This window comes from Sebastes umbrosus, chromosome 11 (genome assembly GCF_015220745.1).
Source record: "Sebastes umbrosus isolate fSebUmb1 chromosome 11, fSebUmb1.pri, whole genome shotgun sequence".
In the NCBI taxonomy this organism is placed as follows: domain Eukaryota; kingdom Metazoa; phylum Chordata; class Actinopteri; order Perciformes; family Sebastidae; genus Sebastes; species Sebastes umbrosus.
Window position 1 is genome coordinate 8117522 of NC_051279.1, and position 15869 is coordinate 8133390.

The following is a 15869-nucleotide window of genomic DNA, read 5'->3' on the forward strand; positions in this document are numbered from 1 at the left end:
TGATATCAACCCAAAAATTGGTGCAACAACTTATGAGACATAATAGAGCATGGGGATGGCCATCATATACTTCTATCATAATGTTCTAAGACCTTATACACAATAATAATATACCATAATAATTAATTCATTCAATCATTCATTCATGTTATTTCTGATTTACAGTCACACAGTGCTGAGCTGCATCTCAAATTAATGTTCAGCTTTCAGATGATGTACACTACTTCTATGTGACATCTACTGTTGACCTGCCATCTCCCCCTAAAGACCTCCTGTACCCCCCTAAAAAGGATAAAAACAAGTCTATTGTGGGTCTCAGATGGTTAAGGTCCTAAGGACTATGGATGTTGGTAGTTGTTGGCTTTGTTTAGATATGCAGAATTTATTTTACGGGTTATTGTTGTTCAGACTTCTAAGCTAATACAGCTAATATGTGCTAACGTCAGTTGTCAATTGTTGCCACGGTTAATATTCATGTATTCTGCAGCCTGATGGAAAGCGGAGTGAAGCTGGGCGCTTACCGTCACACTAACTGGCAGCTAGATCGCTGACGACACAGAGATACCACGTGAAACCAACGTCGTTATACTATTGGCTCACAAGCCTTGTTAGAAGTGGGAAACCAAATGTCAGATATCCACATGCAGATATTTTTTAAATGATTAATTCACAATCATAATGATTTGTTTTTAGGAAAAGCCGTACTATTATTCAGCACCTTTCTAAAAGCTCTGTGGATGTATTGTTTATTAAAAATGATTTGTCTCCATAAAAATGTTATGAATAAGACCTTTAAGGCCTTAGTGTGCTAAGTTAAACCTAAACTAACTTTCAATCTCAATATTGATGCTGCGTTTTAGGTGGAATCTTTTTTTTTTTTCCATAATTCCTAGAAACACACTTCATCTTTTACTCTGCTCTCCTTCTTTCTGTCCTCTGTGGTTTGGAAACAGAAACTTTTCCATGTCAACTTTAAGGTTTCTCAGCAATTTCGACCACGAGCCTATTTTAAATAAATGAGGTCTTGGCAGAGTGCAGGCTGATGCCTCTGAAATTGTTCGACACTTCAAGTCCTGGAAAGTGTTTGTGGAAAGCTGGAGAGGAAGAAAGACTGCCGGCTGATCAAAGCGTCGTCCAGCTGGCAACAGGTCGGACAAAAAGAAAAAGATAAATTGTTCTCTTTTCACCCTCTCAGTCACACTGTCTCTCTTTTGTCGGACTTCCCTCCTCCTCCTCTGTCAGGGTGTAATTGTTAGTTTCAGTTGTGTCGTGCTCCGTCTCTAATTCCCCTCATTCAGTCGCCAACACGACTCAATCGCTCCAAATCCCACCGTCTATCCGCCGCTGACCTCTGCTATGTTCGTCAATGCTCTCACCGCTTCCTGCTTCCCTGATCGACAACTGATTATTAATTTCACAAATGAGGTAGAAAAGGCAAAATGAAACTGAAAATATTCCCAGTTTGAATGATTATTATCTGATCTGCTTCCCTCACAACCTTTTTTTGTTGTTTTTAAGAATTTAATAATAATCTGTCTGAAAAAAGATTTCCTATATATTTTCCTATATTAATTTGTGTTGTACATACTGATACTGATTTTAAGGATTTTCTTTTGTAAATCATCAATGTGGTAATTGTCTCAGGCGTTTGAGATTTGGCTTCCTTTTTGATTGGTCTTTCCAGCTGGTCGCTTTAGTATAAAGGTGTGTTACTTCACATTGTGTCCATGACCAAAACATATTGTCTCTAATAATGTCATGAATTCATCCTTTTTTCCACATGATTTCATTTTCCTACGCACGTCTACAAGCTGTGCACCAACACTGAGTTTGAAGGGTTAAAACTCAGACTTTCAAATTACTGGTGGAGAACAATCAGGCATAATTTTCCTCGCTCTGACCACCGTTAACGTCTCCACTAGCACCGCACTGTTGTTGTTTGCTATCGTCACGTGACAAACTACTAGCAATCAGTTCTTCTTTGCTGCTCTAAAACAGTAGTTGCCAGTAGCAGCCGTGGTCCATCCAGGGCAACAGCACAGTGAAGGCTACTGTTGTGAAGCGGCGAAGAAGAACTGATTTCAGGTTAAACAAGCAGTTTTTTTCTCTGGATTCATAAATTATTAATCGGATCGGTGCATAGACTGCCGTACTCGCCGATACCCGATACCAAATTTTCCGTATCGAAACAACTCTAGTTAGTTGGCGTGAAATCAGGAGAATTCGCTGTGATGAAGCCCCGTCTGACTTCCTTCACTGAGCGCCCGTTTCTGGGTGAAAACTTGCAGCAGATCTATGGTTTTTGTTTGTTCTTAGAGATTCATACTTTGGAAATCTGTAGTAAAAGCCAATCTCCAAACCAAACTTTCATTCCAAAGACATCAGTCTAATCCTGACTTCAGATTGGTCTTCAATTGGAGGCCGTCTCCCCCCCAAAAAGAAACAAACTAAGAAAGAAAAATTAGGAAAGTGGACTCTCCAGGATGAGGTGGTTTCTGAGGTTTGGCCGACAAAACAAACAAATCCTTTAAGCTCTTTATATCATTTTTCAAATCTGTAGTTTATTCCTGGATAGACTGTTTTCAGTGGAACAAATGTGTTGCCAGCATGTGGCTACTAGAGTGCCAACATAAAACCCAAGAATATGTGTTTTTATAGGCTCTGTCTGTTCAGTCTATTTATTTTCTTTTTTTTTCTGTAAACTAATTTATTTTCAGCACGAAACAGGCCGGTAAGTGTGAGTCCAGTATATCATTTGTTGGTTGCTGTTATTATTAAATTGAACTGCAGTCTCCACTTAACCAACCACCACAAACATTTATTCTGAAATTACAAACGGGTGTCCAGACAGGAAGAGACGGGGTTCAGCAGGTTTCTGTCTTGACCTCAGTAAAGTTTCTTTATCAGCAAACAGTGCTCTTAATGCTGTTCAGGTCGGTATCAATCAACACGACCTCCGCAGGCCGACTAACCCTGAACCTGGACCTGAATATGAATACTAAAAAAGTAGCAAGCAAAGAAAAACAAGCATTAAAAAAAAGAATAATAAAAAAATTATTCTTGCAAAAATAAATTTAAAAAGAAACTAGAATTACCGCCTCCACCAACAAGTCAAGCTGCAGTTTACATCCAAGTCTGTCCAAAATGTCATCACTACATAATTTTATCCTGTTAGACATTTGTGTAAAATTTACATAATTTGTATATGAATTCTTGAGTTATGGCCAAAAACGTGCTTTGTGATGTAACAGTGACCTTTGATCACCAAAATTGAATCAGTTCATCCTTGAGTCCAAGTGGACGTTACTAGTGCCAACTTTTAAGAAATCCCCTCCAAGCGTTGCTGAGGTATCACGTTCACGAGATTGCACCAGACGGACAAACCGAAAACATAATACCTTCGGCCATGGCTATCGAATATATCAAATAATATAGAAAATTAAATCCACTGTTGAACTATCCATCCATCTTTCCATTTCCTGATTTATATCCACATCCATGTTGCAGTTCAGGCATTTACAGATTTTCACAGAAAACTACCTGCTGCCAGAAAACAGTTCAAACCACATGAACCTCTGATGGTGTCCCTCACCACAGATTCAAAATGTACGACCCGATCCAAGTTAAAAACCTACCTTAACCTGATCTGTATAATTTCTAGGGATGCACCAATTATAAAATTCTGGGCCGATACTGATGTTTAGAATAACAGTTTGGCCGATAGCTGATGTTTTTGTTTGTTTTGTTTTTGCTGTTATTTATTCCCTCTTCATTATAACAAATCTAAGCTGTTTTAAACCATTCAGCATTTCGTTACATTGTCTTTGTATGAGCACAAATTCAAACATACAAATTTATGAAACAACCTTTAATATAATCTTCTTTCACATGAAAAATATTATTTTTTTCTTTTAAATAACTGCTTCAAAAGCCTTTTAAGCTGCTATACAACTACCTACTTAATGAGAAGAATGTTTCAGTACTTATACAGCCCAACATAAATATTAGTAAAATTAAATGAAATGTAAATATAAAAGTGATTAGAAACATTTAAATGGTGTTTCTCACACATAGACTTTACTTGGGTGGGCTGCCCAGGTATATTTGATGACCCATTTTAGCATTTTTCATTTTTATTTTGTATCCATCCGAGAGAAGGACGCCATCTGTGATCGATTAACTAGTGGACTAGTAACAGCAGAACGCCGCCGGGGAGCAGATGAAGAGCTCTGTTCTGCTGGTGCAGCGTCGGGCCTCGCTGCCTCAGCTGTCCATAACAACGTTCTTGTCGCTGATCTTTCGCCGAGACAGTGTAAAACTCCACACGGACGACACACATGCGCACAGCATCATGCCAGAGTTATGTCCAGCCAGTGGTTTCTTCTCTGAATCAGCAGCTGGTTACTGTTGTCAGAGACTGACCGAAAATAACCAACATGGTAGTTAACAAGGCGAATATCGGCCGATACCGATGTTCTGCCAATAAATCGGTGCATCCCTAATAATTACGTTTTTGAAAAAAATGAGAACTGAACTAGGAAGGACTAGGTCAGGATAATTCGACTCTGAAAAAGCCCTCAAATATATTGTTTTGATCAAGTGTCCACATACTCTTTAAAGCTGTGTCCTACCTTTGGGGCTGAGTGGGTATCCCTCCAGGAAAAAGGCTCCTCGGCGCAGCGCCACCTCCTGGAGGACGATGCCGAAGCTGTAGACGTCTCCTTTCTGAGATCCCTGAGGAGGAGAAGACTCCATCCTGAGCAGCTCTGGAGCCATCCACAACCTCTCTGCAGTAGGAGGAGAGGATGTACATATATATATATATATATATATATATATAAAAAAAGAAATGAGTGGCATTAAAACGAATTTGAGTTAATGCGTTATCGTGTTAACTTTGACAGCCCTAGTAGAAAATTAAAAAATGTATATAAGCACCAAAAAAAGCGTTCTTTGGTATCGCCGCTGATTCTATCAACACTAGAATCAATACGCAGTCCTACATGATAAGGATCTTAGCACTGACACTGATTTGATTTTATGGATAAAGATGTAGATAACTTTGGAGAACATGTTAAGAGCAAAACATGTAAAAGCTTTCAGGATAAAGGCTGAAGGCACAGAGTTGTAGTAAAATTCATAAATGGCTGAAACGGCCACTCACGGGCGTAGTAGGAATGAGCGTCTTTCCCTGAGTCGCTCTCGGATCGGAAGCTGGACAAACCGTAGTCTGTGATCTTCAGGACGAAGCGGTTGTCCACGACACAGTTGGACGACTTGAGTTTACCATGAGAGACGATGACGCTGTTGTGGAGGAACAACATGCCCTGCAGAGAGAGAGAGAGAGAGAAATAGATAACTAAACATATTATCAGGTACATAAGATATTCATTGGAGAGACTATGAATATCAACAGCATAGAACAGATGTGGAAGATAAAACATGAATAAATTAAATGTACCTTGACGATGTCATTGATGAGAGAATATTTGAACATCCAGTCCAGAGTGATGCTGTCATTCTCCAAGATGTCCTGAAGACACAAAATACAGACTGTTAACAGACAGACAGGTCAACACAGGTAGACAAGACAGGTAAACACTGGTAGACAGACAAGGTTAACACAGGTTGACAGACAGGTAAACACAGATAGACAGACAGGTAAACACAGGTAGACAGACAGGTAAACAAATATAGACAGACAGGTAAACACTGGTAGACAAGACATGTAAACACAGGTAGACAGACAGGTAAACACAGGTAGACAGACAGGTAAACACAGATAGACAGACAGGTAAACACAGGTAGACAAGACAGGTAAACACTGGTAGACAGACAGGTAAACACAGGTAGACAGACAGGTAAACACAGATAGACAGACAGGTAAACACAGGTAGACAGAAAGGTAAACACAGGTAGACAGACAGGTAAACACAGGTAGACAAGACAGGTAAACACAGGTAGACAGACAGGTGTACCTGCAGACTTCCTCTGGGACAGTACTCTGTGATGATACAGGTGTTGGGAGGGTCGATGCACGCTCCGATGAACCTGGTCAGATGTTCGTTCTGAACGTCTCGCATCTACACAAAATATATAAATATATAGATAAGATAAGATAAGATAAGATAAGATAAGATAAGAATCTGAAGATGTGAACCATCAGACACTCACATGTTTGAGTTCAAACAGGACCTCTCTGTTCAGCTCGATGCGTTTCTTGTTGGTGTATTTAATGGCTGCGATGTTTCCCTGGAATAACAAAAAAAGAGAGAGAGAGACATCACTGGGTTGCAAAACACTAAACTTAAAACCTTTAACTCTAATCCTAAACATAATCCTGATCCGAATCTCAATTCAAACTATAAATCCAAATCCTGAGGAAGTCAGGAAACATGCAGGTCGATCAACGAAGTAATGGTAAAATATTTGCTTCACAAACAGAATTGGATGCTAAAAACTCTTTAGTATTTTTTCTTACCCAAGGAAACATTTAGAGATTCTTCCTGCAACTATTAGGCCATTTCCTTAACTCAGGGTAAATAAAAGAAATTTTAAGTGGAAAAACAAATGAGCTTTTGTGCCACCAACTTCCTGAGATTTAAAGTGCATCCCTTCCTGTGACAGGAAATAGCTTCTAGACAGTGTGAGAGTTTTGAACAACTGATGAAAGATAAACAGGTTTCGAGGAGCTGCATGTCGCCGCAGTAGAGGAGAGAACAGACAGTTCACATCCAGTCTGACTTGTTATCAGCAGAAAACAGGAAAAGACCACACTGACCTTGTAGTATCCAGTCTTTGCAAACACCTGCAGGTTTCCATCTCCAGTCATCAAGGAGCCGTAGTTAGAGCCTCTCTGCAGACAGACACAGGTGGTGTAAGAATTATTCAGATCCTTTACATGAGGAAAAGTACTTATATACCACACTGTGAAAATACTCCACTACAAGTCAAAGTCCTGTGTTCAAAACTTACTTAAGTAAAAGTAATGTAAGCAAGTTATGACATACTATACTATGACATTTTTAAGACATACTATACTATGATTTTTTTAGGACATACTATACTTTTTATGACAGTGCAGTAAAATGTTCCCTGTCAGTGTTTTACTATTATATATTGGTATTTCAGGATTCTACTGCTGCCCTAATGTGCATGTTGCATTTTACTGATGTATACGTTTTTAACGTCTTTATATACTGTTGAGTAGTTTAATCTACAGCAATGCATCATATTCTATAAGATGATCATATGTTTGTAGTGTCGCTGTCCTGCGAGAACCCCGCATCTCTTAAAAGTCAACTTTTCATGGTGTCGGAAAAACAGCCCTGTTTTCAGCTTTGTGATGGATGCATTCTCCAGCTGATCCAAGAGGCTTATTAAAGAGTTTATTTAGCTTAAGTAGGAGGAAAATGCTCTCAACACATGAAGGAGCACTTCATCATCCAGTTCATAACAAACATTCAACACCAACACATCTGGAGATACGTGGTTTTCACTGGACAGGAAGGGGATGAAAAACAGATAAATGTAGTGGAGTAAAAAGTACAATATTTACCTCCTCTGAGATGTAGTGGAGTAGAAGTATAAAGTAGCATAAAATGGAAATACTCACGTAAAGTAAGAGTACCGAAAATTTGTACTTTTGTACAGTACTTGAGTCAATGTACTTAGTTATATTCCACCATTGGGGTGTGTGTCTGTGTGTGTTTGTGTGTGTGTGTGTGTTGTGTGTGCGTGTGTGTGTGTGTGTGTGCTGACCAGTGACAGTGTGATCCTGCTGCCGCTGCGCAGCACCTTGTCCAGGTTGCTCATCTGGATGTCGTCCCAGGAAATCCTCCAGAGCTGAGCCACCAGCTCCTTCTCCAGCTTCATCTTCCTACAGAGAGAGAGAGCGAGAGCGAGAGAGAGACACAGGTTACAGACCAACTCTGTTTCAAGCTAAATGCTTTTACTTATCCGGAGGAGGTCGGGGTACATGGTTAAATGTATGACACCTGAGACCACGCTTCATGTCCTGGTCACATCATTCTTCAGTTCAGGCTACTGAAGCTCTCGGTTGAAGGTTATTAAGGAAAGGCAGCCTTCTGTGAGCTTCATGAAAGCAGTCATCTAAGATAGTTTAACGAGAACAGACAGCAGCAGCTCTCACCTGTAGATGAAGATGGTGATGGTGAGGGTCATCATGAAGATGAAGAAGACCACGATGGAAACCATCTGATGGATGGTGACTGTCTCTGTCAGAGAGAGAGAAAGAGTATTTAATAACCTCTGTATCCACATTCTGCACAGAGAAATCCCTGAATTTAATACACTGATAATACAACATAAATGTTACCAACCATGAATGAATATTAAAATATTAAAGGTGAGAGGTCAGGGTTCATAGGAAACAACTGTAGATGATCATAACAACTGTTGGCTAATGTAAACTTGTTTTGTCCACTGACTTGCGAGGCAGATGGGGTTGTCATTCTTGAAGCCACAGACGGGAACATCAGGAGGAATAACTCCACCCAGCCAGTGCGGTGCTGTTCCAGGTATGGCAGTCAGCTCCTCCTCTAAACTATTGTACACCAAAATTATCTGGAATAAAACAAACAACAACTTACAAGATGATATAAGATGTTTGATTTAAGACTTGAGTTCATGTAAGTCAGAGTTTATGCAGATGACACTCTTCTTTGCCTTTATAATCATTTCTTATGCTAAGCTCCCAGTTCACTGTTCAGGTATTAATGCCTGTTGCACCTGGTGGAAGAAGTACTCAGATCTTGTACTTAAGTAAAACTAGAAATACCTCAGGGTAAAATTATGCTACTACAAGTAAAAGTCCTGCGTTCAAAATCTTACTTAAAGCAGCAGTGGGTAGAATTGGAGCAAATATGATTAAGATATATAAGATATGAACTGTTGCCAGTTAAACAGTCAAATTAGGCTCCTTAGATTGAATTGTCCAATAGTCAACTATCAACTAACATATTTTATAAACTGAGAAAATATTTATGTAAATGTAAAATGCATCAATCCCTGTGCTGCAGCAAAGAGCTACAACAGTGTTTACAACAGGAAGTGGAAAAGCTTTCAACACTCCTTGCCTACCAAGTAAAAACCCTCCAGGGAAGGTTAGGGGTTATTCTCCCACCACTGGCAGTAGTGGAATATAGGAAAGTATTGTACTTAAGTCCAATTTTCAGGTACTTGTACTTAAACTGAGTATTTACTCCATTCCAGTACTTGCCTGGGAACCAGACGAATCTGCGAGCTCAGGTTTTATTTGCTCTGGCAGATGCGTCTGGTCCCCCTCCGCTTAGGACAGAATTCCAGTGGCCTGAGATGTGCCGGGCCAATCACGAGCATTTATCTGATATGGGGCATGTTTGAGATGAAGACCGAAAAGAGGAACGCTGCTGACGCATAAAAACAACCAAGATGGCTGGAGCTGATGTGGAACTTCAGTAATGAACAAACTGGACGGTATATTTTCTCTAAAAGAAGAACAGTCAATCGCATTCAAATCTTTTCTTGAGAACAAAGATGTGCTTGATGTACTCGGCAGAAGTTTAACCCCATGAGGTTGATGCTGTCGTATATGACAGGAAATTACTCTGATCACTATTTTTAGATATTAGGTATTCCTTTCAGACGGTTTGTAATCGAGCTTGGAAAAACAGCGTTTTTTCAGAGACTTCATAAAAGTTATAAATCCAACGATGCATTAACTTTGACAGCCCTAATAAAATACAATTAATTATTTTCCAATAGTAAACCAGTGGTTTCCAGTCACATGTTTCTCCAGTCCATCCAACAGTGTGACTTTAACCAGTGCTACACTTCATCGGGTGGACCTGAAGTGGACCTGAACCAGAGTTCCTGGAGAATTCACAGGATTACAGACACGACAGAGGACAGATGCAGCCTTCACACTGAGACACAGAGAATGACAGAAACTATTAGAAAGTGTGAGGGAGGCTGATGAAAAGAGAGGTGTGATGGTGGTGTGGAGGGTCGGTTAAGGTCGACTACATCTCACCTCTTTCTCGACTGTAAGCTGATGCTATTTTGAGGTTTTTATTAGTCCAAAAACATTTCTTGTTCATGATTAAATTTTCTTCCTTTTCAGACTTCTTCCAAAACAACACCAATCAGACGGGATTAATAAGTGGGTAGTAAAACATTTGTCCTGCGCCTCAGTAAATGCAATTGAAAGGTTTCGGACAACATTTTAGCCATCAGAAACTTAAGAATAGTCACACATGCAGTGAAACCTAAGTTGAATACACCTTGTCAAACATAGGTGCAACTAATAACATTATCAATTGCTTCATTGCACTGCAATAATTCCTGGAACAGAAATTATAGTCAAGGCTGTAAGTTTCTTTAACTGCCCTTAACTTTAAGTCAATGTTTTCATATTCATATCAATCTAACAAATAACATATAATGGAATTGTTTATTGGGCTTTCCAAATAAATCGTAGTAGAATTTAAACTGAATAATTTTACACACTAACGTCACTTAAACATTTCTGTTAAGAGGCTTTATGATAAATAAATATTAATACAAAATGTATGCTTGTGCTCTACTGCTTTATCTTTGATTGATGTTCAATAGCTAATTTGAAATGATTTTTTACCTGAAAAACATGTAGAGGTGTTTGCAGTCTTTCTGACGCCCTGAGTCAGAGCAGCCTCTATGAAGTGTGGGAGGTAAAAAATGCTGCCAATCTCTGCTGCTTACAAAGCTTCATTATTATGAACGCACGGTGATAACTACAGTGATCTCGATGAACAACATTTTTATCAATATCTCTCTTCTCTCCTCTGGATTTTGGCAGTCTGAAGATCTTGTGTGAGAGATTTCAGTGAGCAAATAAAACCTTAATATTGAGAGGGACAAAAACTGGATTTTATAAAGTGAGAGGGGCATGTCCCGCCAATCCCAGCGGACATTATGCCCTTGATTATATCTAACGACATTCGTTCTATGACAAGTCAAAATATCTATAGTGGAAAAGGTCTGTGAAACTGAATTATTTGAGAACAATACATACATATGTAATAATTCTAAGTGTGCTGAAAACCAAACAAACCCTAGATGAGATTAAAATCATTGACCAGCACATGTAATATTAATATTTATTCAATTTATATTAATACATACAAAACTATTATTTAAAAATGAAATATAATTAAAGATTAAAATATATTATTGTTCACCTGGAAGGTGCTGGTGTTGGTGTCGATCATGTCCCACAGAGCGAAGTCCGTCTCTCTATCTCCGTTCTCGTCCAGGTGGACAAGTCCTGTTACACCTGAGGGACATGAGTGAACATACAGAGTTTAAACAAACACGTCTGAACTGGATAAAGACCAGCATTGATACTGATTATTCATGTGTTATTCTTGATTTTAGTAGGTCTTTGTTGCTGCTAGTCTGAGGAGAAAACGTGTGTAAATTAGCTTTAGCTACGGGTAGTTGTGTAACTAGCTGTAATGCTCACACTGTGGTTTGGTTTTTACATCGGTTTGTAGTTCCTGAAAGTTTTACATGCTGTTTTTTTCCCCAAAAAGCACACACTTCTATGGCATGGACGTTTCAACCATTCATCCGTAACTTTTTTTCCCTCTTAAATCATAATTTAAATTTTTTTCAAATTAGCTGAGCTACTCCACAATCTTTCCACGTACGCCCAGAAGTACCAAGTACCCCTGGTGTAGCAGCGTGAGCAGCAACACCGACAGCATGCTCTAATGCACTGGTTCCCAACCTGGGGTTCTCGACCCCCCCACTAGGGGTCAACAAAGCTTCACGGAGGGTCTCAAGGCATCCTCGATTTTAAGAGGTGTAAGACTACTTCTTTCAATAATACACAGTTGGCCTATATCTCAGCATTTCATTCATTCCTGTGAAGAAAACTAAGTTAGATTTATATTTTTTAAGTTTGGATGATCATTTAAAGGGGCTAAATGCGAAATCGGGAGCATTTCTATTGCCTCCGCACAGCTATCAACATGGCGACAGCTGAGCAGCTAACAGCACTAACAGTGTTTACATGGGGGGGGGAGGACCGGGGGGGTTGACGGCACCGCCTCTGATTTATGGATGGAAAAAATGTAAATAGCCATAAGAGGTTAATTACAGCCAATTAGCAGTTAGGTGGTGAGTGTGTGTGTGTTGGGTAAGGGGTTCAATCTCCATAGAAACCAGGCAATTAGGGATCAGGAGAGAGCAGGCAGTGATTGGTCAGAGTGTTCACACATGAAGACGAGTAGTAAAATATAAAAGCATAAAATGAAGTACAGTATAGTACAGCATGTAATAGAACAGACTTATTACTTACTATCAAATGGAATTATTGTTGTTGTTGTTGTTAATGATTGTAATATGGAAATAACATGACATAAACACAAGATGCTTTATTGTCATTGCATGTTAAACACGAATATCAAGGCTGTCAAAGTTAACACAAATAATAACGCATTAACGCAAATTTGTTTTAACGCCAATAATTTCTTTAACACATTAACGCAACTTGCGATTTTTAGGTTGTAGCGGGCTCAGGTTTACAGCTAGAGTGAAGATACTAGCATCATATGAAACTATAAAAACGTAAGGAACCCATTGGTACCAACCATGTCATACTAGCTTGTCGAGAAGGAGGCTAAATAACGCTCCAAACTTATGCTAAATTTTAGCGAGGAAAAACTGGCATGGCCGTTTTCAAAGGGGTCCCTTGACCTCTGACCTCAAGATATATGAATAGAAATGGGTTCTATGGGTACCCACGAGTCTCCCCTTTACAGACATGACCACTTTATGATCATCACATGTAGTTTGGGGGCAAGTCATAGTCAAGTCAGCACACTGACAGCTGTTGTTGCCTGGTGGGCTTGAGTTTGCCATGTTATGATTTGAGCATATTTTTTATGCTAGAAGCAGTACCTGTGAGGGTTTCTGGACAATATTTGTCATTGTCTTGTGTTGTTAATTGATTTCCAATAATAATATATACATACATTTGCATTAAAGCAGCATATTTGCCCACTACCATGTTGATATGAGTATTAAATACTTGACAAATCTCCCTTTAAGGTGCATTTTGAACAGATAAAAAAATGTGTGATTAATTTGCAATTAATTTGGGATCATCAATCATGCAATTAAACATTTTAATCTATTGACAGCCCCTAATATATGGTTGGAATCTACAAAAGGAGGAAGGGTCATTATGTCACGTTGGTGCCAAGCCGTTAGCATTCTACATTGATTGTAATAGAGCATCTTTGTTATCAATAAGTAACCAACCATCAAACTGTTAATGAAAGAAAGAAAGAAAGAAAGAAAGATGATAAAAATAAAATACATTCACAGTGTATGAGCTGGTTTTGTTCTGATGATATGAAAAACGGTGATGTCAGGAGGGGGCGGCGTCAGATAATGATGTGGCGAGCGGCGATCAGGTGTCTTTATGTCTCAGGATGACATTTAGAGGAGTGCTTCTTGGACGGGGGGGACGCGCTCCTGCCGCTGAAATGTCACGAGCTCTGAGAGCTTATTAAAGCCATAAATATATCACACACACACAAACACACACACACACACACACACACGCACACACACACACACACACACACACACACACACACACACACACATTGTACCATGGGAGACTGTTATCAATGACCTGTGAGTTTAATGTGTTTCTGTTAAATGATGCATTGCTTTACAGGAATGATGTGTGCGTGTGTGTGTGTCACTTATCTGCACCTGCGGCAGGTTTTGTCCACTAATGTCATTTTTAAAAATATGATAATAATCTTTTTCTTAATTCTTACATTACGAGGTGTTTATTGCACCAATACAACACCATGTATCGCAAAAAATAAGATAAGTTACAGACAACTCTCCAGGTATACAGAGTGAATAAAACTGTCGTGGCCCTTGAATTTGTCTGGGAAAGAGTTTTGGGTGTGTCATTTGGTGAACAGGAGTGGGATGAGATTTGCAACAACTCCTGAAAAACGTCAAGAGATCTGAGGGTGAGGCTTATTTAATTTAAAATTTCACATAGGTTATATAGACTTGGTTTAAAGGATTCTGCAACCTGCCGGAAATGTAGTGGTGATGAAGGTACATTAGTATATGTGCTATGGACCAGCCTCCACTGTTATGGACATGCCCCAAAGTCCATCGGTTCTGGATGAAGATTCACTGTTTTATTGCTAATGTCATAAAAGTCCAAAGCTTTATATATATTAGGAGACAACAAGGTGATATCTGCTTTTGCACAATCCACAGGGGATGCTTTAGAATGTGGCTACCTTGTGATTGACAGGTCGCTGCCACGGCGTTGTCTAGTCTGGGAGTTGTCCGTGTTTTCGTCTTACAACTTTAACCCTTTCACAGTGTGTTTTCAGTTCAAGAAAGTCAATTGTAACATTTAGGTCGCCTAAATTGTCTTATTCAGCGTTCGGTTGTACCTAGCTCCACCCTCTCGCGCCATGGCGCCATGGCTATCGCCATGCAAGGTTTCAAAACCATAGTCCAGAAACCAATGGGTGACGTCACAGTACAACCCGATATCATGCCAAAGCATGTAACAGACCCGCATGTCCACCAGAGGATAGCGCGTCAGGATCATGTTTTGCCTCGCAGAGCGTGAATATTAGACGCGTGTATGATGGTGCAGTAGCAGCAGGGGGCAACAAAACAACTTAGTTAGGATAAAAAATAAAAACCTCATGGTTTGGCTTAAACAGTCTCTGCACCATCTGAAAACACGTACAGTATATTCACCATTCTCTAAAATCTTGTCGTGCATTTACAAATCGGGCCCAGTGCTCTCCCACCTCCCACTACAGATTGATTACCACTCAGATTTGAGTGGTACCCCCACCCCTCCCCCACCCACCTCCTGTCAGAGTCAGTGAATGGGAGCCGGAGTAAAGCCGGTTCATACAGATGGATTTCAGCGAGGGAGACAAACAATCAAAGCAGCTGCAGGAACAGAAGAAGCCGTGAGGAAAATTTGCATCAGGCTGCACAGAAGGAACAAACCACAGGGGCGTGATGATGGGCTCTCTAATACCTTTCAGCAGAATAAGCTGGTGGACTTCAGGTGTCCGACTCAGTCAAGTGCTGACACAGTTTGAAGGCATAAAAAAAGACAAACGATTGGTAAAAAATAAAAAATAACAGGCAACAGCAGTCGGTTCACGCTGGGAGGGATTTCTGTACATGCTGTGATAAATCAGAAAACACTGCGGCCGCAACAAGTCCTCCAAATTACCAACAGTGTTACGTTTTGCCTCGCAGAGACGTGAATATTACACGCCTGTATTAACGTACACTACCAGCAGGGGGGCAACAAAGCCACTCATTTATGTTCAGGCAAGAAAACCACGTTGTTAGGTGAAGAGAAAACGTCATGGTTGGGCTTAAAATAAACACATAAACTAAGTAAAACATGTACGTGACAACCGTCACTACAAAAAAAAAAACGGAACCAACAAGGCATAAACCTTTAATGCGTAAAATAAGCCGCGCTGTTGCTGAATCTGTCTTCATTTTGGATCGACTACATTTAGTTTAAAAGTTTCTTGGGAGTTTCCAGAGGCGATGAGTCGTGTCGGACGCTCGTGATTTGCATAAAGTCGCCTCAATTTAATGCAAATGAGGAGCGGGCGACGTGACGGTCCATGTCACGAATCGCGCTACTACTAGAATGCATTGCACGGCTGCTTACATAGACAATCAGTGTGTTCCAATCCGCGTACTTCTGTACTTACACTTACTACTTTGAGTGCATAAGTGCGTTCACACTGGGAAGTACGGCAAAATCCAGTGCACTCAAAGTACCCGGATGT

General features: G+C 39.9%; 1 protein-coding gene across 3 annotated transcripts in view; it reads right to left on the minus strand.

Moving 5' to 3' along the window:
- The window catches only part of LOC119497020 (atrial natriuretic peptide receptor 1-like), a 90077-nt gene that overhangs the window by 9324 nt on the left and 64884 nt on the right, over window positions 1–15869 (minus strand). For all 3 annotated transcript variants that reach the window (XM_037784773.1, XM_037784772.1, XM_037784771.1), the window contains exons 7-16: window positions 11220–11314; window positions 8451–8586; window positions 8153–8237; window positions 7762–7879; window positions 6782–6856; window positions 6175–6252; window positions 5979–6083; window positions 5462–5533; window positions 5165–5327; window positions 4632–4787 (exon numbers count right to left, since the gene is read on the minus strand). In XM_037784773.1, the coding sequence (XP_037640701.1) occupies window positions 4632–4787; window positions 5165–5327; window positions 5462–5533; window positions 5979–6083; window positions 6175–6252; window positions 6782–6856; window positions 7762–7879; window positions 8153–8237; window positions 8451–8586; window positions 11220–11314 (1083 nt within the window). The remainder of the gene's footprint in view (window positions 1–4631; window positions 4788–5164; window positions 5328–5461; window positions 5534–5978; window positions 6084–6174; window positions 6253–6781; window positions 6857–7761; window positions 7880–8152; window positions 8238–8450; window positions 8587–11219; window positions 11315–15869) is intronic.